The sequence below is a fragment of the Heterodontus francisci genome, chromosome 19, assembly GCF_036365525.1.
Source record: "Heterodontus francisci isolate sHetFra1 chromosome 19, sHetFra1.hap1, whole genome shotgun sequence".
Classification (NCBI taxonomy): Eukaryota; Metazoa; Chordata; class Chondrichthyes; order Heterodontiformes; family Heterodontidae; genus Heterodontus; species Heterodontus francisci.
In genome coordinates, this window is record NC_090389.1 from 16,930,209 (window position 1) to 16,955,033 (window position 24,825).

The following is a 24,825-nucleotide window of genomic DNA, read 5'->3' on the forward strand; positions in this document are numbered from 1 at the left end:
GGAAGATCATTGTTCGGGCATCTGCAATATTCTCATCTACTTCCTTTAAAACCCTGGGATGAAAGCCATCTGGTCCCGGGGATTTGTCACTCTTTAGTGCCATTATTTTCTTCATTTCTGGTCATTTGCTTACGTAATTATGATGAGTCCCTGTCTCTGATTCAGTACTAGTTTTCTTGGGATTTCCAGCATGCTGACCTCTTCCTCTACTGTAGATACTGATGCAAAGTAATTGTTCAGGACTTCCTTATTTTCATTTTTAATATCACCGTTGTCAGTTTAAAGGGGCCCACTATCTGTTTTGTCACCCTTTTCTGTTCTTTGTTTCTTTTCCATTTGCCAGGATCTGTGCTATTTGCATTTTTGTATGCTTTTTCTTTTGGTTTTATTTTATCTCTTACCTCCTCTGTTGTTGGCGATTTTTTTTTTTTACCAATTAGCACTCTTGCCCCTTCGGGGTAAAAAAGTGGTTCTGTATCACAAAATCTTTTTTGAACACCTCCTACTGATTTTCGGTCGCTTTGCACATTAACAGATTTGCCCAGTTTACTGTGGACAATCTCTGTCTCACCTCATTGAAGTCAGCCTTACCTAAACCTAGAATCTTAATTGTTTTGTATTTCTTCCTTTCAAACACTACATTGAACTTGATTATATTATGGTCGCTACTAAGTAACATACCATTAGACTGTTAATTACAACCGGCTCATTACTCATTAAATTTAATATGGCCTGCCCCTGGTTGGTTATAGGTCTTATTGTTGACAGAAATGTATTGCGGACACACTCAAGAAATTCACTACTCTTCTGACATGAGCTCGTTTGCTTATTCCAATCTATGGGGAAGTCAAAATCCCCATTAAAACCACTCTGCCTTCCTTACATGCTTGTATAATCTCTGCATTAATACATTCTGCCACTTCACAGCTGCTACTGTGAAGCTGATACACAACTCCCACTACAGTCTTAAATACTTTTTTGTTTCTTAACTCCATCCATAAAGTCTCCACTGCCTGCTTATCTCTTGTTATATCTTCTCTTATCATTGAAGTAATTTCATCCCTAATCCTGAATCACTAAGTTCTTTGAAGAAGTAACATGTGCTGTGGATAAAGGGGAACCGGTGGATGTACTGTACTTAGATTTCCAGAAGGCATTTGATCAGATGCCATATCAAAGATTATTGTGGGTGTCATGCAGGCCCCCACCTGCCAAGAATGAGGCATATTAATTTCACCACATGGACATTAAATTTCAAATTGTTGCTGGGAAGAAGAGAAGGCCTGAGACAAGGGGTTGCCAGACCCCTGGCTGGAAAGACATTTTTGCATATTAACAGACAGTATTTGTAGACAAAGGGCCATTCCCTGACCCACCCAATACACAAGGCCAGAAGTGGTTATACCAGTCACGTGACTACCATGCTGGCTAAGTTGGGGAGTTTTAAATTGTAGAGAGAGTTTGAACTCAGAAAGACTATTCACTCCTGGACTGAGAAGGTCTCTCCTGTCTTCTCCCATCTCTTTCTCACAAGCCTCTGAAGCCACTGAAGACGCAAGAACCCCAAGAGAGAAAAGTCTCCTATAGCGAACAAGGTTTAAGAATACTGGGCCCCAACGATAAGCAAGATCTGCCTACAATCAAAGACTCTACAGTGAACTCGAAGAACCGTAACAAAAACTCTTCAGATATTGCCTCAAACATTTCCACTTTATTTTCCTTCTCTTTTCTGTCTCCAGTTGCATGTGTGTATCGGTTATACAGGTTAGTGTGGGTGCATTGTGTATACGTAGGCGTGAACCGAATTAGAGTTTAAGTTCAAGTTTAATAAATTTCAACTTTTCTTCTTTAAACCTAAGAAAACCTGTTTGTGCTGGTTTCTTTGCCTTATAATTGGAAAGCAGTGAACAAGGATTTACCAAGGGGGAGCTAAAAACACGGTGTGTTTAAAATTAAGCCCTGTTACGGTAAGACCAGGTGAAGGCTGAGAGGGGCCCCTAGACCCCTTTCTCACCTGGTCATAACAGTGGGAAATAAAAGCTCATGTTGTGGGGGTACCATATTGACAAGGATAGAAGATTGGCTAGCTAACGAACAGAGAGACATAAATGGGTCATTTTCCGGTTGGCAAGATGTAATGAGTGGTGTGCCACAGGGATCAGTGCTGGGGCCTCAACATTTTACAATTTATATAAATGATTTGGATGAAGGCACCGAAGGTATGGTTGCTAAATTTGCTGATGACACAAAGATAGGTAGGAAAGTAAGTTGTGACGAGGACATAAGGAGGCTACAAAGGGATATAGATAGGTTAAGTGAATGGGCAAAAATCTGGCAAATGGAGTTTAATGTGGGAATGTGTGAAATTGTCCATTTTGGCAGGAAAAATAAAAAAAGAAGCATATTATCTAAATCAGGATTGTCCAACCTACAGCTCGCAGGCCAGGATCCGGCCCACCAAATGTTTCCATCCGTCCTGGGTGTAAACTGTTCCCAGGGCCGTTCCTCATCCTCACCATGACTGGAGATGAGAAATTTCCCTTTGTCAGTCTGGCTTTTGAACTATTGTGCTGTCAGTTTCACAGGTGACAGCTGCTGACTCTCACCCAGTTGTAGAGAGTGGAACACTCTCAGTTTCAGAACTAACAGCCGTTAACATCGGGAACAGCCTTTTCCCGACAGACTCGGAGTTTTCCGGCGGGCTTTTTAAAAAAAAACAGTCAGAACCCGCTGGAAGACCTGGAGTCTGTTGGGAAACAGCTGTTCTCGATATCAGCGGCTGCGAGCAATGAAACTGACAACCATCTTTTTTAAAAGAACTGACTTTTAAAAGAGCTTTAAAAGAGCATTCCACTCTCTGCAACTGTGTGAGACAGAATTGGAGAGAGAGAGGGAGAGGCGGGGACAGAGAGAGGGGGGTGGTGGACAGAGAGAGAGAGGTGGCAGAGAGACGGGGGGGTGGGGGGGCAGAGAGACGGGGGGGGGCAGAGAGAGTGAGAAAGGGGGAGAGACAGAGAGAGGGGAACAGAGAGACTGGCACGGAGAGCGCGGGGAACACTGGAGACATGGGGGCATGGGGGTGGAGAGAAGAGGTGGAAAGGGACAGAGAGTTGGGGGGGAGGAGACAGAGCAAGGGGGGGAGGAGACAGTGAGAGGGGAAGGAGACAGAGGGAGATGCGGGGGGAGAGGGAGACAGAGAGACAGAAAGGGGAGGGAGAGAGAGACCGAAGGGGGGAGAGAGTCAAAGAGTCATTTACTTACAGCACAGAAGGAGACTATTCTGTCCATCGAGCTCATGCTGGCTCTCCACGGAGCTATGCAGTCAGTCCTACTCCCCGGCTCGATCCCTGTAGCCCTGCAAGTCTATTTCTCTCAGGTGGCCATCCAACTTCCTCTTGAAGTCATTGATCGTCTCCAATTCCACCACCCTCGTGGGCAGCGGGTTGCAGGTCATTACCACCCACTGTGTAAAAATGTTCTTCCTCATATTCCCCCTGCATCTTATGCCCGAAACTTTCAATCTGTGCCCCTAGTCCTAGAGGGGAGGGGGGAGGGAAGAGAGAACGAGACATGCACACACACAGCGCGGGGAGAGGGGGAAGAGAGACAAGGTCTCTCCTGAAAGGTGGATATCTATCCAGAATACTCTGCATTGCTACAGAGTGCGGGCAGAGATTAACTACTTATTAAAGCAAAAACAATGCCAGGTATGTCACTAAATCAGTTTTCAATATAGTGACGAAAAAGTAAGTCAATAAATTTGTCTTCTCATTTAACGCTTCTTCACAAAAATGCACATTTGTTGTGTTTTTATTAGTAAGGTAAATTTTTAATGCCTTTATCTTTCGAATTTGCTTACCGGCCTCCAGGACCGAGCAAAACCCGCAATGTGCCCGTCCGCCAGAAAAGGTTGGACAACCCTGACCAAAATTGTGAGAGATTGCAGACCTCTGAGATGCAGAGGGATCTAGGTGTCTGAGTGCATGAATCACAAAAGATTAGTATGCAGCAGAGTTGTCCAACCTTTTTGCGAGGGGGGGCCACATTACAATTTCTGCCGTATAAGGGGGGCCGGTGAGACAATCTCGGAAAGATAAAGGCATTAACATTTATCTCACTACTAATCAAAACAGCAACAAAGCTGCATTTTTGTGAAGAATCTTTAAATGAGAAGATTAATTTATTGACTTACTTTCTGGTCACTCTCTCTGACCCCCCCCCCCCCCCCCACCCCATCTTTCTCGCTGTCCCCCTCTCTGCCTCTCTCTCTCTCCCCCTCTCTTCCCTCTCTATCTCTCTCTGCCCCCTCTCTCTCTCCCCATTTCCCTCTCTGTCTGCTCCCCCTTTCCCTCTCTCTCTTTGCCCCCTTTTCTCTCTGTCCACCTTTCCCTCTCTCTCTGTCCTCTCCCTCTCTGTCCCCCTTCTCTCTCTCTCTGTCCCTTTACCCTCCCCTCTCTCTCCCTCCCTCTCTCAGTCCCCCTTTCTCTCTCTTTCTCTGTTCCCCTTTTCCCCCTCTCTTTGCCCCCCTCTCTCTCTGCCCTCCTTCTCTCTGTTCCCCTTTCCCTCTCTCTCTCTGCCCCCCTTCTCTCTGTTCCCCTTTCCCTCTCTCTCTCTCTCTCTCTCTCTCTCTCTGCCCCCCTTCCTCTCTCTCTCTCTCTTTTTGTCTTCCTTTCCCCCTCTCTCTCTCTCTCTCTGCCTCCCTTCTCTCTGTAACCTTTCCTCTCTCTCTGTCCCCCTTCTCTCTCTCTTTCTCTCTGTCTGTCCCCCCTTTCTCTCTCTCTCTCTTTGACAGTTGCAGAGAGTGGGAACGTTCAGCAGATGGTTGATCAGTTTTTTAAAAAATCTCAAATCATTTTCACAGCTGACAGACCCTGTCATTGGGAAGGGCAGTTCCAAGAGGATGAGGAATGGCTCTGGGTACAGTTTATATCCGCAGGTCAGATCCTGACCCGCGGGCCGTATGTTGGACAACCCTGGTATGCAGGTTCAGAAAGTAATTAAAAGAGCTAATAGAATGTTATCTTTGATTGCGAGAGGAATTGAATACAAAAGTAGGGAGGTTATGCTTCAGTTATACAGGGCATTGGTGAGACCGCATCTGGAGTACTATGTACTTTATTTAAGGAAGGATGTAAATGCGTTGGAAGCAGTTCAGAGGTTTACTAGACTAATACATGGAATGGGGGGGTTGTCTTATGAGGAAAGGTTGGTTAGGCTAGACTTGTATCTGCTGGAGTTTAGGAGAGTAAGAGGTGATTTGATTGAAACATATAAGATCCTGAGGGGTCTTGACAGGATGGGATGTGGAAAGGATGTTTCCCCTTGTGGGAGAATCTAGAACTAGGGTTCACTAAAAATAAGAGGTTGACCATTTAAGACAGAGATGAGGAGAAATTCTTTTCTCAGAGGGTCGTGAGTCTTTGGAATTCTCTTCCTCAAAAGACAGTGGAAGCAGAGCCTTTGAATATTTTTAAGGCAGAGATAGATAGATTTTTGATGAGGGTGAAAGGTTATCGAGGTAGACGGGTATGTGAAGTCAAGGTTACAGTCAGATCAACTATGATCTTATTGAATGGCGGAGCAGGCTCGAGGGGCCGAATGGCCTACTCATATGTTTGTATGTTCTCCTCCCCCTCTTCCGGATTCCCAATCCTTCCTAAGGCCTTATAACCTGCTACATTCAGTTCCCGGACCTGACCATCTTGCTGCCCTCCTGTACCCTCTAAGTTGAATTTGTGCCTGCAATTCAATCAAATTGTTCCTTCTACTCTGTGTGTTTATATAAAGAGCATTTATTTGGGCCACATCATCCAACCTGTCTTCCTACTGTAATGTTTTTCTCACACATTCCTTATTTTTGTCTCCTGATTTAATTAGAATCATGGAACGGTTACAGCACAGAAGGAGGCCATTCGGCCAGTCGTGCCCATGCTGGCTCTCTGCAAGAGCAGCTCAGCTGCTCCCTCTCCCCTGTAGCCCTGTAAATTTTTCTCTTTAGATAATTATCCAGTTCTATTTTGAAAGTCACGATTGAATCTGCCTCCACCACACTCTCTGGCAGTGCATTCCCGATCCCAACCACTTGTTGTGTAACGCATTTTCCTTTATGTTACCTTTGGACTTACTTTACATCTTTTTAATTTTCCTTTTACCTGTAGTGCTTGATGCTTCATTTCTGACCGTTACTCTACTGCCTTCCTTTTGATTTATTTTAGAATTTTTATTTATACTACCTTTTCCACCCTCTATCCCCCAACCCCAGTCACCATTTACCAGTTTAAAGTCCGAGTGATTGCCCTCTTTATCCTTTCTACTAGGACTTTGATCTGTGCCCAATTCAGGGGGAGCCCATCCCAATGGAGCAATTCCTTCCTGTTCCAGTACTCATGCCAGTGTTCCATGAAAAGGAAGCCCTCTTTCCCACATCGTTTTGTTCACCTTCCTAATCTGTTCATCCCTATGGCAAATTGTACATGGCTTGGATTGAAGTCCTGTTTTTTAAATTTTGCTCCTAGCTCCTGATACTCTCTGAATAGGACCTCTTGCCTACTCTTTCCTATGTTGTTGGTTCCAACATGAATCACAACAACTGGATCCTCCTCCTCTCTAATATCCTTTCAAGTTGGTTCCAGCTGTCCCTCACCTTAGCATCAGATAGGCAACATACCATGTGAGACTCTTGATCCTGCTTACAAAGGATGCTATCTGTCCCCTTAATTATTGAATCCCCTCCAACTATCACATTACCCTTCACCTCATCCTCCAAAGTGGCATGCTCCGCATTCTGGCTGTCATTCCGACAGTCTGTATCGTTATATTCACAGGGAATGAGTAGATCGTACATGTTCGATAGGATCAGTTTCTGTGGATTTTTGTTCTCTATCTCACCTGGATTCAGCTGACTCTGTACATTATACAACTCTGTTCTGATGCTGTACCTCTTTACGAGGTATGACCAAGGTCTGGAGCAAACTATCCAGGTACAGACTGCCACCTCTGAGCCAAGCTGAAACTTGAGCCTTGACACTGAGTGCTGGCAGTCTATTTGACGATGAGGGCATTATAACTCAGCTCTACTCAGCCCTCACTTGACATTTCCAGGCATACACTTTGCAACAAAGGTGACTAGAATGTAATTAGGATTAGAAATGTTGCCTGGTTTCTCTCCTTTGTAGCCCAGGTGATACTGAGGCTATTTGGAGAGCGCCTGCCACCTCTGTGGCTGAAACCAGCTACCTTAGCACAAACCATGGCTAGAGTATAGAATTTGCTTCGTTCTTGAGTTCAGGATTACAATGAGCAACTAAGCCGTTCAGAACAAGATGTCCTTAAACTTTCTTTTGTTGTAGAATATCTGCATTCATTCGCTATGTATTTGATTTTTTTTATAAATGTTAATCTCTTGCTGATTACTGACTAGTCTTCCTTCAGGTACACATCACTGTTGTGCTTCCTGCTTAGAACAGTCACCTGACATTTCTATGGGGTTCGCCAATGGGACCTCAGCAAACCCGCAGAGAAACAGCATAAGCAGCTAAGCATGGCCATTTACATGAACTTTGCGCGATGTTCTGTCAAACTTCCGGTTGCAGTTATGGCAGGAGATCAGGAGAACCCCACAGAAATTCAGGATCAGTATTTGTAATTATCCTGAGGTCAAATACTAGCCCTTGGGCACTATTACTGTACTGAGATTCATATCACTGGTGGGGTTATGTCCCTTACTGAATTAGGTAAATAGAAGCTCAGCATAGTGCAGGAATCTTTACAGCAACCTTGGGATGGTGTTAGCTCACTATCACTTTCACCTCTGGGGTCTGGCTCCAAATCCAGCCCAAGTTGATGGCAGGAATGTCTGTTAGCGGGAGAAGTCCTGTGCGAACTCAGTATAGAACAGGTGCCATCCAGTTCCTACTGGGCAAGAGTTCAAATCCAAAACCACTACTATCTTGGCCACCAGAACGGAAGAGGGGATGTCACTGTGAAGTGCATGTGCATTGTGAACCTCTGAAGGGTAGTCTGCTGGAGTTGGGTATTGTTGGACAACAGAGGCACCTTTACTCTGTATCTGACCTCTCCTATACCCGCCCGAAGTGTAAAGACAGTGGCAATTTTAACCTAACCTGCCTGTTTGGAAACTGACAAGATCAGGAGCAATGCTGGTTTTACCTTTCGCAACCTCTCCCACCCTGCCTGATTTGACCCTACATTGGAGTCAGTGAGCAGTAACATTGGGTGAGGTGTAAAACTGTTGTTCCACCCAATTATGTTGGTTTCCCGCCCAGCCAGTTAGATTAAAATGATCCCATTTCTGTCTGTTCTCTCAAACTCTCGTGCCTCACAAAGCACAGCTCAACTGCTCATATTTGTTGACATATTTTTACAGTTTCTATTGTCTTCCTTCTTGTTGAAGAATGAACAAAGGATGATGGGATCAGATATTTCATTATGTTCTGGTGTTTGATTGGATCAGGTACTACAGCCTCATCTATATTTCATATAAAATATATCAAAAGGAAGAACGAGCTGTTTGTATAGTTTGCTTGTTGAAGGTTTTCAAATCCCTACCTCCACAGCCTGCTCAGGGTAATAGAGATACGATTAATGTGATACCTGATCCCCTTGAGGTTAATGCAATGTAATCAGCTCAGAGCTACGCAAGCAGCTGAACTGGCTTTATGTGACAGCTCTTCTGTTGAAAAGACGAAACAACTGTGCTGGGAAGGTCACATCTAGCTCTGACTGAAGAATGTGTGTGTGTGTCTGTGTACGCTCTCGAAGATGATATAACCAGAAAAAAGCGGCTGGTGTGACAAGGCAGGCGGAGACTGAAAATGCAAGAGAGAGATTCTGGCAGAGTGAGATAAGGAGCCGTCAGATAGATTAAAGGAAGAGGAGGAGAGTGAGAGCAATGTAGAATCCCGAAGGGGGAAGGAAGAGAGCAAATTTGTGATGTGTAGGTGTTGGGCCGTTTCACCCTGTATATATGCACTTCAAAAACTGTAACCATGCAGTGAAAAATACTGTTCACTTGCAGAGAGTAAGTGAGTCACGAGATGAAAATGCCCAAATTAATTCAGACAATGATGGAAATTTACAGCAGCACAGTCAGCATTTGTAAAGAGAAAAGACAAGTAAACACTTTTTGGGTACAAAACTTGTATAGATAACCAAACCTCTTACTAGGATTGAAGGGATGAAAAAAGGTAGGGGTTGAAGCAAGACAGTGCACTGAAAAACTGTAAAGAGGCGAAAATGGAGTAGGCCACCACCTGCAAGTTCCCCTCCAAGCCACACACCATTCCTGACTTGGAAATATATCACTGTTCCTTCACTGTCGCTGGGTCAAAATCTTAGAACTCACTCCCTAACAGCACTGTGGCTCTACCTACACCATATGAACTGCAGCAGTTCAAGAAGGTGGCTCACCACCACCTTCTCAAGTGCAATTAGAGATAGACAGTAAATACTAACCTTGCCAAGCCCACATCCCGTGAATGAATAAAAAAAGTTGCCAAAGTCAGTGCTCAGCCTAGAGGGTCGCAGGCTGCCCTTGCATTGAGTTTAGTTAGAAACATGTAAGAGGCTATAGATGGAGATTGGAATAAAATCCATTCAACCCATTATCGCTTTTCCCTCTCCCCTACTTGTTCAGTCTTGTTATAGAACTTGTTTAATTTCCAAACTTATTATTTTTCCAAAAGCTGCCATCTCTCAATGTCTAGCTTTTTCTGCTTTTATTTCAGAATTTCTTTTCACTAATAAATTATTTGCATTACCAATAGTCAGTAGATGAATATAAGATTTAAAAATATATATACAAGGTGGTAACAGTCGGGAGAGAACCTTCAGAAACTGACTCCACAGAGTCGCCTGTTGGCCGGAGCCAGTACTACATTGTGACTGTTGATGCAATAAAACTGAATGGGAAATTCTGATGTAACATTTTTGAGACATTTACCTATTTAGTTGGGGAGGGATTTTTGGTTTAATTTCTAGTATGTTGTTGATATACAGTGAAGTTCAGCTGATAGAGTGTTAACTCTGAAATACACAAGCCAATGAGAATGCTGGTTAAGATGGTACAATGGAATACTAGACAGAGCAGCACCAAGTTATGCACATTTTATGCCCCATTATTTTCAAACAATGGGGATTTGTTCAGTCTCTTCCACAGCAGCTCATACCCTGATGGTAGAATGGTTTCCATTCATTGCACGCGGCAGGGGGCTTAGTTGAATGACAATACAGGTGCAATTAAATTCCATGCCAGTTTAGTATCTTTGGCTACTGGGCATATCAAACCTTGTCACACAAAGTTAAGGGAGGGAGTCAAAAGATATCTCTGTCCCTCTTGTTCTTTCTCTCTCTTGCAATCTAAGGCAGTCAGAAACAAAGAGCAATCTCACTCTAGTTATGTAGGCAGGTTGAAAGTCTCCAGGCTGAGGAATGAACATGTATGGCAGTAAGAGAAAAGGTTAGTATCTATTAGTTCAAGGACTGTTGACTTGGGGGTTTAGCCCATTAGAGGGGAAAAGTTACGTTTTATATTCTGCGTTATGGTATAAGGAGCGGTACGATTTAATATCACATTATGGTTGTAGGACCTTTAGGGCTTGATTGTCAAATCGGAGTCAGGAACCTGACACCAGGATAGTTTCCGGGTCCCGACCCCATGCTGCAACTGCATCGCTCGCACAACACTATCTTGAAATGTAAATGCCCTAATTGGGCCAGCAGCAAGCTTGGCACCCAATTAGTGTGACCAGGAGGCAGGAGAAGCCCACAGAGCATGAGCGGCAAAGGCAGACGACAGCCAAGATGGGGCCTGCCGCTGCCTTGCAGAACCGAGCAGGCAGCTCCTCAGGGCCAGCAGCCTCACCAAATGTCCAAATGGAAGGTAAAGATCACGATTTGGTGCAAGATACCCCAACTCCCGAAATTTTTTCAACATCAATCAATAAACGTTGCCTTCTGCCTGCTTTGAACCGAACAGCTGTGCACAATGTTCAGGTTCGGCAATCCAACCTTTGGAAATTGGCTTCTCATTCTCCCCAGCCCTTTAACAAGCTCCTCAAGGAGCGTAATGGGCTGTTAACTGGAGGCGAGCAGATTCCCCGTTTCCCCTCACTCCCTTTGAAAATTGTGGCAGGATCCAGTGCCCTCCAGGAACACGATTTTGAAAACGCGCCAATACCCCTTCCTGACCCCATTGGCAATTGAAAATTCTAGCCTTAATGTCATTTGTGACTGGTCTTTTGTTGATCTGCTGCATCCCTTGTAAAATGCAGCCTTCAATTCAAGAGAGCACAAATCTATACTGCCGCCAATAAGTTAAGAGCAGCAATGTCATTGGAACACCATCACTGGCAAATTCTCTTCCAAGTTGCACACTGTCCTGACTTGAACATATATTGCCCTTCCTTCATCATTGCTCAGACAACACCCGGAAATCCTAACCTAATACCATTGTGAAAGGCCCATCAGCACAGGGACTGTAGTAATTAGAGGAGAAGGCTCACCACCAACTTCTCTGGGCATCTAAGGATGGGAAATAAATGCAGCCTTGCCAAGAACAATTTTTTAAAAATCTGTGTCACAGCACACACTAAAAATAACCTGGGCCTGCCCCCACTAACTCCAGCTGTATTACACTTTGTAATCTTTATAGCATAACAGATCCCCAGTGACATCAGCTGTATGCTGTATTCTCCCAACCCAGCACGTTATATAACCAGAAAAGGGGAGCACAGTGTAATGTAGAGAGAGCGAGATTAGCCTAATCCTAACACAGTATTAATGACAATATAAGGCCCCAGTCAGAATGGTGTCCAAGCTGGAGAGTTGGAGCAGATCTTGCAGCCGGTTGTCACTGTGATATTGGTTGTGGAGTGGGAGATCCTGCTGAAATAACCTTGCTGCATTGCATGCTGTAGATTGTACACACTGCAGCCACAGTGCACTGCTAATGGAGCCAAGTAGCAGGGGAAAAGGTCACTACTCCAGTCCTCTCCTGGACGGTCTCCTATTCTCCACCTTCCATAAACTTCAGCTCATCTAAAACTCTGCTGCCTGTGTCTTATCCTTCACAATTATTTTCTCTGACCGACATTGGCTCCCAGTCTCCCAAGGCCACAAAGTTAAAATTCTCATCCTTGTGTTTTCATCTCTATATGGCTTTGCCACTTCCTATCTCTATAACCTCCTTCAGTGCCACAGACTACTTCCCTGCATACTCTCCATTCCTCTCACTCTGGCCTCTTGTGTAATCGCCCCTCCCTTCACCCCACCATTGCAGCCATGTCTTTGGGGGCCTAGGCCCCACACTCCAGAGTTCCGTCCCTAAACCCCTCTGTCCCTCCGTCTCCCTCCATATAATTCACTTCTTTGACCAGGCGTTTGATTACCCCCTCCTAATCTCTTCTTTGGTTTGGTGTTTAATTTCCTTATATCTTTGTAAAGTGCCTTGGGACATTTTTCTATGTTAAAAGCAACGTCTGTGGTAATCAGGAGAGAGAGCAGGATACAGTGTGTAACTTGGGAAAAGGAGAAAGGGCAAGATACAGAGAGAGAAAATTGTTTGTCGTTCCCAATGCAAATGTTCAGTTATTGTAAAGGGTTTTGTATTAATATGATTTAGGGAAACGATCACTCCTATATGTCAGTTATACTGCTAATATTGTCCTTGAGCAATGAAGGAATCCTAGAGACCATACATTCCCTGCAGTCTTCACTTAATCATCCTCTAGCAGATTGCTGTCAGGGATAATGAATCTGGCCTGTAAAAGTGTTAGTCTGTGTGCTTCTTGTGTGAACCAGATTGAAGTTTGAGCTTTTGGTAACTCAGGGCCCTGTGGTTGCAGGTTTCTGATGAGTGTCGGGAAGTGGAATCTCTTGGAATGTGTACAACTGTCATACACAGAAGTGAATTTAAACTTCGAATGTGAGCTAACTGCACTGCACTTCTCTAATGGGAAAGCATTGTAATGAAATTATGTGACGATTCTCCCCAAGTTTGGGAAGTACCCTCCGTTTCTCTTCCCAACCACAAGTTTTGTCGACAACAAAAAGGCAAAGGAATGCACAATAAATAGTAGCATTCTGAAAAGTGTTGAGGAACAGAGGGGCCTTGGAGTGTATGTTCACAGATCCCTGAAGGTAGGACAGGTACATAAGGTAGTCAAGAAGGCATACAGGATACTTTCCTTTATTGGCTGAGGCCTAGAGCATAAGAGCAGGGAGGTTATGCTAGAACTGTATAAAACACTAGTTAGACATTAGCTAGAGTACTGCAACCAGTTCTGACCACGCATTACAGGAAGGATGTGATCACACTAGAGAGGGTACAGGAGAGACTTAGAAGGATGTTGCTAGGAATACAGAATTTTAGCTAGGAGGAAAGATTGGATAGGTGGGGTTGTTTTCTTTGGATCAGAGGAGACTAAGGAGAGATTTAATTGAGGGGTATAAAATGATGACGTACCTGGGGATAGAGTGGACAGGAAGGACCAATTTCTGTTAGTGGAGAAGTCAATAACCCAGGGGCATAAATATAAAGTAATTGGTAGAAGGATTAGAGGGGAATCGAGGAGAAATTTTTTCAGGTGGGTATCTGAAACTTACTGCCTGCAAGGGTGTTAGAGGCAGAAACCTTCATCACATTTAAAAAACAATTGGATATGCACCTGAGGTCCTGTAACCCAAAGGGACACGGACCAAGAGCTGGAAGGTGGAATAAGGCTGGATGGCTCTTTTTCGGGCAGCACGGACATGATGGGATGAATGGCCTCCTTCTGTGCCGTAAACCCTCTCTATATTTCTCATGCAACTTGTGTCCCTGAGAGGCTGTAGGATCATCAGCTCCCTCGCTGTGGGACCCGCTCCAGTCTTAAGAAGGTTTTTGACTCCTCTTGGGATCAAGGGAGACTGCCTAACCCTTTCTGCCTCTCTTGAAACCCAAGATGGTTCTGTACGACCCCCTCTCTGGTCTAAAGGTTCTTGTCTTTACTCTTGATATCAATGGCACACAACAACTTAGACACTTTCACTAAATGTGATGCAGCTTTATTAAATTTCTATGCAATAGTACATACAATGACACTGGTTGCTTAGGAATACCACAAACTAGGGTCCGTCTCAGGTGGTCAGTCCTTCAATAGTTCTCAAGGCGTGACTTCAGAATAGCTGATTAGGCCACTCTACCGACTGCAGTAACAATGTTGTTGAGGGCTGTACCTTTATATATCTTCCTGGCCCTGACCCTTGGCATATAAGGTAATGTTTTGAATTGGGTCATCCGATTGGGTTTCAGCGCTTTATCAATCCTGCCCTGGCTATGCAAGACCACCTGCATGTGGTCATATCCTGCTCTCAGCAAAGGGAGTTCTTAAGTGCACACCACCCATGGATGTGATATCTGCATCTTGAATAACGCAAGAAGGAAACCATTCACACATATTTCAAAAGGCCATTATCCCTGAGTGTGGTTGTAGACAGGCTGTTTGATGTTCTAACAACCCAGGCTATTGCATCAGTGGTATGTCCTGTTTTGTCTGTCTGTGTGTGTATATATGGGGTTCCTAGTTCAACTACATTGTCTTTTATTTTAAAAAAAGTTCGATATGATCCCTGGCGATGATGTCTTTGGTCAGAATTCTTCTCCCTTCGTAGCTCCATCTTCTTGCCACCATGAGACAACCTCGACCTGCAGGACTCCACCACAACCAGTTTACATTCATTGTAAACGGGCGGCACAGTGGCGCAGTGGTTAGCACTGCAGTCTCACAGCTCCAGGGACCCGGGTTCAATTCCGGGTACTGCCTGTGTGGAGTTTGCAAGTTCTCCCTGTGTCTGCGTGGGTTTTCTCCGGGTGCTCCGGTTTCCTCCCACAAGCCAAAAGACTTGCAGGTTGATAGGTAAATTGGCCATTATAAATTGTCACTAGTATAGGTAGGTGGTAGGGAAATATAGGGACAGGTGGGGATGTTTGGTAGGAATACGGGATTAGTGTAGGATTAGTATAAATGGGTGGTTGATGTTCGGCACAGACTCGGTGGGCCGAAGGGCCTGTTTCAGTGCTGTATCTCTAATCTAAAAAAAAAATTAATATGAAAGAAATAAAAGCATGGCTTACATGATTAAGAGTGATTAATACAATTCAGGTAAATAATGCATTGGCTTGCAGTTCTCAACAGATATTTGCTTTCTTGCCGTTTGCTGTGTGTAATTGACCCGAGTGATTTGGACTGGCATATGGCCCATGTTTCAGCTTTGATGCCCTCTCTGTTCCCATTGTGGCTAACAGTTGCTGGGTATGCTTCAAAGGGCACTGATGTTCATCTGTGAACCTAAACAAGTGAGTGCAGACAGGCAATTCATGAGGAGCACCAGGACTGACCTCACAGGTCACTGGGTAGAGATCAGAGTAGAGACAGGCTTATTTCAGGGTTTTGAATCTGTAACCCATCTAACTCAGCATTCACTAGGGCTCCAACTTGGGACCTTTCCGACCTTAGTGGTTCAGTTGCACGATGGATGCTGAATTTCCAAACTGAGCCACTGGGGGAGCTGGAATGATCATTATGATGACACATCAAAGGACTTGGAGTTTGTTCGGAAGTATTGAGAAAATCCCTGACCTAAATGCTGAATAGATTTCAAAATGACCTCTCAAGATTGCAAGATGTTGCAAGTTCCTGTAAATTTACCAACAAATTCAGCCTGTGGTAGAGATGTGTCAGGTAGTCAAGTGCCTCCCAATTCTCACCAGATGCGGAAGTTACAGGATTTGTTCATTATCCTGAGATCTTTCTACAAATCTTTTCAACATCACAAAATGAATTAGTCATTTTTTGTTGTTGTTTATTACTAGTTTCATGCCCAAATTGTTAATGGGTTCTTTCAATGGGTAAAGCATCCTGAAAAAGAATTGGAATATGACCCAGCGATGACTGACAGCCATATAAACTAGAAAGGTACCAGTTTTCATAATGACGTGCATTTATATAGTGGTTTTAATGTAAAAAAAACATCCAAGAGTGTAATATAAGAAAAATTGATACCAAGCCAAAGGAGGCGATACTAGGACAGGTGACTATAGCTTGGTATTACAACCAGGTGAGAAGGGGTCTAGGGGTACCCTCTCAGCCTTTGCCTGGTTTAACTGTTACAGGGTATAATTTTAGAAACAGTGTTTTTAGCTCCCCCTTAGTGAATCTTTGTTCACTGCTCCAATTGTAAGGCAAAAAAATAAAACCGGTTTCCTTTAGATTTAAACAAGAAATGTAGAAGTTTATTAAACTCTAATCCGGTTAACAACTACGAGTATGCGACACGACCACGCTAGCATGCGTATGCGATAAACACACATGCAGATAGAGACACAAAAGGTAGAAAGAATAAGGGGAAATGTTTGAGGCAATATCTGGTAGTTACAATCCTTTAAGTTCAATGTGGAGTCTTTGGTTGCCGGTAAGTCTTGCAGTTCGTTGTAGCCCAGTTCACTCTTCTACTTGTTCCAATGTAGGAGTCTTTTCTCTCTTGAGGTTTACGTGTCTTCTGTGGGTCCGGTGGCTTGAGAGAAAGCGAGAGAAACTTCCTTGTACCAGCTTCAGTTGCACACGGCTTTCTGAATTCAAACTGTCCTGTGGCTAGTTCAAAAAAACTTGAACCAGCCAGTTAGTCATTTGACCAGCTGGTTTAGCCAGTCCTGGCTCTGTGGATTGTATCATCTTAGCAGTGCCTGGAATGCGCTTCCTTACACCTCCAATGTCTGGTGATCAAAATCCATTTGGGTTAATTGGAGCAGGAAATAGCCCTTTGTCTCCACAAGCAGCATCTCTTAGTATGCGAATGTCCTTCCAGTCCAGTGTCTGGTGATCTTCACACAAGACATTTCTTCACTCCAGCAACAGTTTAAAATCAATGCTCATTTGACAAAATTAGTATGCCTCATTTTTGGCAGGTGGGGGGCTGCATGACTTTGGGCAAAGAACCAGGAGGAGAGAGAGGCAGAGAGGTTTCGGAAGGGAATTCCAGAACTTAGGGCTTAGGCAGTTGAAGGCACAGCTGCCAATAATGGAGTGAAGGGATTGGGGAAAGTCTCTGCTTAGTCAACTGATCTCAGCTGCTGAGGCAATTAGGGGCAATATAACTGGTCGCAGTGCTCTTGTACTAGAAAGGGAGGGATGATCAGTCAGCTTCCCATTCTTGATTACTCTCCAGGGACCCCTGCAGGAACATCTGCCTGTCGAGGAACGTCGAGTGATAACAGGATCAAGCTAGGCTGTGATGTTCCTCTGTGATATCATGAACAACTAACATCTGTACAAAGCTACAGCTGACACATGTGATTGTACATATCGCATGAGTACTCTACCATATTCCCCCTACCCCCAATATATTTAATATCGATCTGCAGCAGGATCACCAACTCTGGGTATATTCCTGGAGATTTCATTGCGTGACTGCCCCTGCTCAACAGTCTTTTTCCCCCATCGTCAAAATTTTTGTAATTAATAAACAAAAGTTTTCAAAGAAAACTTCCCCACCCTGATTTTTCTCTCGGCTTTGCTCGCAGCAGTGTCCAGGAGGCTTGCCTTGAATTCATGGATATTCCAGGGCAATCCTGTTAGGCTGGCAACCCTACCCTACAGTATAACTTGTGTGATCTGTCTCTGCAGTGTATCTTCCTCTGAAGGTGGCCATTTCATCATGAGCCAGTGCAGGAGTCACCTGATTGTGCAGCTGCACATACACACGAGTGAATCTTCAGTATAACGCATTCTGGGAGACCTCTTAAAGTAAAGCGGTGTAGGACAGTAAAATCTTATGACTCTATTCATGTGGACCAGGCCTATAAAACTTTGGTTTGACCGTGTGATGTCATGTGGGCTGACAAGCAAAGTTCCCAATTAAACTCTTTCTCAGTGTCTGAATGAGAAATTAAAATTTCAGATTAGACTGTGATGTGTGGTCTGTGTTTTTTTGAAATTCCATCTGGGTTAGATAACCACAGGAAATGGTTGTAAATAAGTTGCTTCTTACAGACTGAGCTCCGTGTTCAAAATGAAATCCCGCCCAACAGTAAATGTAGAAAGCAAAATAGAAAGTTTACGACACAGAAGGAGGCCATTCGGCCCATGTGTCTGTGCCGGCCAAAAAAGCTATGCAGCCTAATCCCACTTTCCAGCTCTTGGTCTGTAGCCCTGTAGTAGGACATATCCAGATATATTTTAAATGCCATGAGGGTTTCTGCCTCTACTACCCAGTGAGTTCCAGATCCCCCCCACCCTTTGGCTGAAAACATTTGCCTTAAATAGGTTATCAAACCAGCATCTGACCAAGTACAGCACCAACTGGTTGAACAAAGGGAAGATGGAAAGCTAACCCTAAACACTGGATTACTTGGACAGGGATAAACAGTTGGTGAAATGCCTGTTGCCACTGGATGTCATGATCAGGAACCACGTGATTGTGTGTCCATTCAATGTACAAGTTCACACACACAAGCTGAGTGTTGTGGGGCAGGGCAGGAAACAAATGCTGACGAACACATAGGGCCCAAAAGCCTTGACTGTCGGTCGGAAATGGAGATAGTTGGCACGTATGAAGGAGGTGGGGAGGTAGCTAGAGACATGGTTGAGGTTTTGAGGAGAGTTTCAAGATGGGGTTTAGGAGAATTCCTGAGTGCAGGAGTGTGATGGCTGAAGGCTTTGCTACTGATGGTGAAATGGAGGGGAGGAGGGACACAGCAGTCCTCACTCAGAGAGCGGGCACTCGCTGGGATGTAGGTCTACAGCTGTTAGCAGAGGTATGGTCGAGCAGGGACTCGGAGCTAGTAGAAGTCAGTAAGGAATGGGGTGAAAGGATGAACTGGAGTTTGTATGGAATAGGATGTCAGGGACAGAGATTTGGATAAAATTGGGGTTTTGTAGGAAGGTGTTTTGTTTAAGTCAGGCATGACAACCCACTAATGTGAGGAAGTGTTGAATATTCATTATTTTTGTACTGATCGAATTGTGAGTTTGATCATAACTATATGTTTATGGCTGTTTGTGAAGTAAAGCAGTTTATATATTTATATCTGACCACACCTTTCCAAGTGTTTGCTCAGTCCATCTTTAGAGGTTGGAAAAGCACATGTGAGGGCATGGACGAAAAGTGCAATATTCCCGGTTGTATGTCAAGGAGGGGATGTGTTGATTCATCCTCTAGATTACACTAATGGATAAGTAAATATTGGGCACTGTGAGACAACTCTGGAAAGTAAGGGATAAGGGATTCACCTACAGGAGCAATCAATGCCACTGAATTTGAGAAGGTAGCCAATGGTATACTCTGAACTTGTAAAGTTCTCGAGTCCCAATTGAGGCTTTGAACCCACAACCTTCTGAACCAACCAAGCTGATACAAAGAGCAGTTCACCTGACCCACCTTTGGGTTGGGGAGTGTGTGTGGCAATATGTGTGCAAGGGATGGAGTGAGGACAGTAACAAAGGGGAAAATATTTATTTATAGAAACTTCCTGATAATATCCATTGCAAAGACACTGAAGTTCCTGGTGCCAAGAAAAAAGTTGGATCTGTATATGTGCTTACACATGGGACACATGTCAACGGGCATTGATTGTCCGATGGCACCTTGCCTAACTCTGACAGCATTCTCCATGTGTAAAGGTAGATAGTGAGCAGACAATAACTCACTGCGGGAGACATCACAGTTGAGCCCGATCTAATCCACAGCTGATATCCACTGCCCAACACTTTCATCGGGCATCAATGGATATCAGGTATAAAGAATCCTGCCACATTTTATTCCCCCTAGCTCCTATTTTACCATGTATTTACAGAGCAGTGGAAGCTTCTGCAAATTGCTTTTCTAATTCAGTTTATACCTGTTTAAGATGCTTGTTCTTTTTGTCTCATCATTCGCAGTTATCTGCGTGCTAATGTTTTCAGAGTTGATGAGCTGTGTGTTTTTTTATGTGCCTTTTAAAAGCTGGAGCTGATCTGCAATTTGCAAAGCTGGGTTAATTTTCCTGGTGCTGGCAGTGTTCATTCCCAGGCTTTTGAAACATCCCTATTGCTGATGGGAAAATACAAGTAAACCATTTTGTTCCTTGATCCCAAAGACTACGTCACTTTATTTGGAGCTGGTCTTTACATTTCCTAATTATGCAAAAATTCCAAAACCTTTCTCTGCTCACTTTTAGAAGTGTTGTTTTATTTTGAATTGAGGACGCCCACATGCTAGCCATGAATTTCTCTGGCATGTCCCAGGGTAGAATTGAGCCATTGTTTTGAATTTTGGGCATATTGAGCAATGAACCTGATACACACAGAGACTATGCTTTGTGTTTTTATTTTGCCGCAGCTTTGCATGCTCCATGTGTTGCATCCGCTCTTGGGCTGTGGGACGTGGCAGTTTTAGCCACTGCCGAGAGATCACATGAGTTGACCTTGAGTAACTAGACGTTGATTTGCCAAAATTCAGGAGCTTGATATCTGGTGAATTTCATGTGCGATCCCTGTGTCCTACTGCTTTGCTGCAGACGTGTTGCCACTCTATTAGATTTAGAAAGCATGAGTTAGAGTGGCAGACAGTGCAAGGAATATGTAATGGAGATATATATGGCCTATGGAGATTAAGAGACGAATGTTCAGAGGAACATTATGTAGTAATCATAAACCAGAGAGAAAGCTGAGATGATAAAGCATGTGCAAACCCAGCTAGAGTCATAGTGTCATTTACGGCACAGAGGGAGATCACTCAGTCCATGGAGTTCATGCCAGCTCTCCACGGAACTATCCAGTCAATCCCACTCCCCGCTCAATCTCCATAGCCCTGCAAGTGTATTTCCCTCATGTGGCCATCCAACTTCCTCTTGAAGTCATTGATCGTCTCTGCTTCCACCACCCTTGTGGGCAGCAAGTTCCAGGTCATTACCACCCGCTGTGTAAAAAAAATTCTTCCTCCCGTTCCTCCTGCATCTCTTGCCCAAAACCTTCAATCTGTGTCCCCAAGACCATGTACCATTTGTCAATGGGAACAGTTGTTCCTTGCCTACCTTATCTAAGCCTATCATAATCTTGTACACCTCTATTAAATCTCCCCTCAATCTCCTTTGTTCTAAGGAGAACTACCCCAGCTTTTCCAAACTAACCAACCTTGTAACTTAAAATCCTCCATCCCTGGAACCATTCTGGTAATTCTCCTCTGCACCCACTCAAGGACCTTCCCATCCTTCCTAAAGTGTGGTGACCAGAACTGGACATAATACTCCAATTGGGGCCGAACCAGAGCTTTATAAAGGTACAGAAAATCTTGGCTGAGTTATCAGGGGATTTAGACTGAATCCAGTAATTGCCTTAACATAGAAACATGCAAAGGTTTATGCTGCAGAAGTAGGCCATTCGGCCTCGTTTGTTAAATCATTCTGAAAAATTCCATATTGTGTCGAGGTAACACTAGAAGTGAGCACATATCCACTGCTACTTCTCTATCCCCAGTGTACCCATTCTTCTCTCTTTTCAGATCCTCTACGATAGCCCAAAGGCACGGCGAGAAATGGACATGCATTGGAGGGCCTCCAGCACCCTCCACATCGTCCGAATAATTAACGTCTATGAGAACATGCATCATGGGAAGCGGTGTCTCCTGATAGTGATGGAATGGTGAGTAAGAAACCAAGGTGAAGGGACGAGGTCTGTGAGTACAGGAAAATAAGAATGTTGAAAAAAGTAGGAGAGAAATTAAGGTAAATAAAGAAGTGATTACACTGGGAGACCGGAAGAAGGGGAAGCTGCTGGGGTGATGTTGGTACTTAGCAGTTGTTTTTTCTTCCATACCTACATGGTCACTTCCATTCTTGGTCCCCATCTCTTCATCATTTATCTCCTTCCCCCTAGCAATATCTTTCAGAAGCGTGAGATCATCTTCCACGCACTTTGACGCCTCTCAGCCTTACCTTGGCCTCCTCAGTCAAATCCAAAATTAAGACCTGGTTGAGGCAGTATTTCTTCATCTTAATGTTGCCAAAATTCAAACAACATGGCTTTAAAACAGGAAAATCCTGCCCGATCTACTTTCTGGACTTCTTTAAGAATTGATAACCCGAGTAGACTACCAGAGGATTTAATAAAGTTCCACATGAAAGGCTGCAGGATATGTTCAGAGCTGTGGAGTAACATTTGGGAATTGACCAAATAAATTGCTTCAAAGGTAAAGGAAAAAAATAAAGGGTACTTGGAACCGACTATTGATCTGGAAACATGAGTTCAAATCTCACCCCAGTAGCTGGGGAATTTAAATTCAGTTAAATAAATAAACCTGAAATAAGAAGCTAGTATCAGTAACAGTGACTGTGACTGCGAATTGTTGTAAAAACCCATCTGGTTCACTAATATCCTTTAGGGCAGGAAATCTGCTGTCCTTACCTGGTCTGGCCTACATGTGACTCCAGACCCACAGCAATGTGATTGACTCTTAACTGCCCTCTGAAATGGCCTAGCAAGACACTCAGTCGTTTAGGGATGCACAATAAATGCTGGCTTGCCAGAAATGCCCACACCTTGTGAGTGAATAAAAAAAATATTCTGAGAGTCATTGCTGGAGAAGATGGTGTTGTGGCTGCTCTCCACTTGTAGGGAAGAAGAGGGGGAAGATAGGTATATAATGCAAAAACCAGAAGGTTCTGGAACGAGGTGGTGGGGGGGAGGGGGGAAGTGAAGTGCAGTTGTTGTTGCTGACCTGTATCAATGCTATTGGTTACATTGTACACTGTACTTAACTATGTTTCAAGCTCGGTCCTCAAGAAACTGAAAACCCTGTTAGCCACTGTTTACAGGGGTTTTCTCAAACACCTTCACACCCCACCAACCTTTTCACTTTCCAGTCCGTGGTTTTTCCAGGTGCTGAGATAGGCTTTATACGTGAAGTGGTGCTGAAATGTAAGATGGACTGTTGTCATGAATATTTTATTTATTTAGAGATACAGCACTGAAACAGGCCCTTCGGCCCACTGAGTCTGTGCTGACCAACAACCACCCACTTATACTAATTCTACATTAATCCCATATTCCCTATCACATCCCCACCATTCTCCTACCACTTACCTACACTAGGGGCAATTTACAATGACCAATTTACCTATCAACCTGCAAGTCTTTGGCTGTGGGAGGAAACCAGAGCACCCAGCAGAAACCCACGTGGTCACAGGGAGAACTTGCAAACTCCACACAGGCAGTGCCCAGAATCGAACCCGGGTCGCTGGAGTTGTGAGCCTGTGGTGCTAATCACTGCACCACTGTGCCACCCATATATATGTTCCTTTGTTTTTCTTTACATATTTCTCCCCTCCTATCCTGAAGTAGAATTACCACAAGCTTCTCATATCAATCACCATAACTTTGGTGGGCACTCGAGGAAGGATTTATTGGTCTTGGAGGAAGTGCAACGTAGATTTACCAGAATGATACCTGGTCTCCAGGGGTTAAATTACAAGGAGGGATTACTCAAACTAGGGTTGTATTCCCTGGAATTTAGAAGGTTAAGGGGTAATTTCAAGGTATTAAGTGGAACAGATAGGGTAGAGACAGAGAAACTATTTCCCCTGGTTGAAGAGTCTAGGACTAGAGGACATTGTATAAAAATTAGAGCTGGAAATTTCAGGAGTGAAGTTAGTAAACACTTCTACACAAAACAGTGGTATACATTTGCAACGCTCTTCAGTAAACAGCAAGTGATGCTCGATTCAGTTAATTTTAAAACTGATATTGATAGATTTTTGTTAACCAAAGGTATTAAGGGATATGGGGCAAAGGTGGATTTATGGAGTTAGATGGTAGATCAGCCATGATCTTACTGAATGTCAGTACAGGCTCGAGGGGCTAAATGACCTACTCCTGTTCATATGTTCTCGTGGAACCCTTGGGGAAACAGCCTAAATAATGTTTGCCTCATTTCTCTGGGGTTTCGACGATCGCAGTGGGAACAGCGGAGAGGATAAAAGGGCAACCGCAGAGCGTGAGATAACTGTGGAACCGGCGGGGAGGACAAAAGGGTAGCCTGGAGAGTGAGAGCACAGTAGGACCAGCAGGGAGGATAAAAGAGCAGCCACAGAGAGTGAGAGCAGAACGGGACCAGCAGGGAGGATAAAACAGCAGCCACAGAGATTGAGAGCACAACGGGACCAGCAGGGAGGATAAAAGAGCAGCTGCCGAGAGTGAGAGCACAACGGGACCAGCAGGGAGGATAAAAGAGCAGCCACAGAGAGTGAGAGCACAGCGGGACCAGCGGGAAGGATAAAAGAGCAGCCACAGAGAGTGAGAGCACAGCGGGACCAGCGAGGAGGATAAAAGAGCAGCCCAGAGAGTGAGATCACGGTGGGCCGAGCGGGGAGGACAAAAGGGTAGCCCGGAGAGTGAGATCACGGTGGGCCGAGCGGGGAGGACAAAAGGGTAGCCCGGAGAGTGAGAGCATAGTGAGACCAGCAGGAAGGATAAAAGAGCAGCCACAGAGAGTGAGAGCACAACGGGACCAGCAGGGAGGATAAAAGAGCAGCCACAGAGAGTGAGAGCACAACGGGACCAGCAGGGAGGATAAAAGAGCAGCCACAGAGAGTGAGAGCACAACGGGACCAGCGGGAAGGATAAACGAGCAGCCACAGAGAGTGAGAGAACAGCGGGATCAGCGGGGAGGATAAAAGAGCAGCCACAGAAAGTGAGAGCACAACGGGACCAGCAGGGAGGATAAAAGAGCAGCCACAGAAAGTGAGAGCACAACGGGACCAGCGGGAAGGATAAAAGAGCAGCCACAGAGAGCGAG

The 24,825-nt window shown here is 44.5% G+C and overlaps 1 protein-coding gene across 1 annotated transcript in view; it reads left to right on the forward strand.

Moving 5' to 3' along the window:
- Positions 1-24,825, forward strand: part of LOC137379969 (MAP kinase-activated protein kinase 2-like) — a 155,583-nt gene that overhangs the window by 92,395 nt on the left and 38,363 nt on the right. Inside the window, exon 2 of the mRNA XM_068051406.1 lies at positions 21,535-21,674. Coding sequence (XP_067907507.1) covers positions 21,535-21,674 — 140 coding nt within the window. The remainder of the gene's footprint in view (positions 1-21,534; positions 21,675-24,825) is intronic.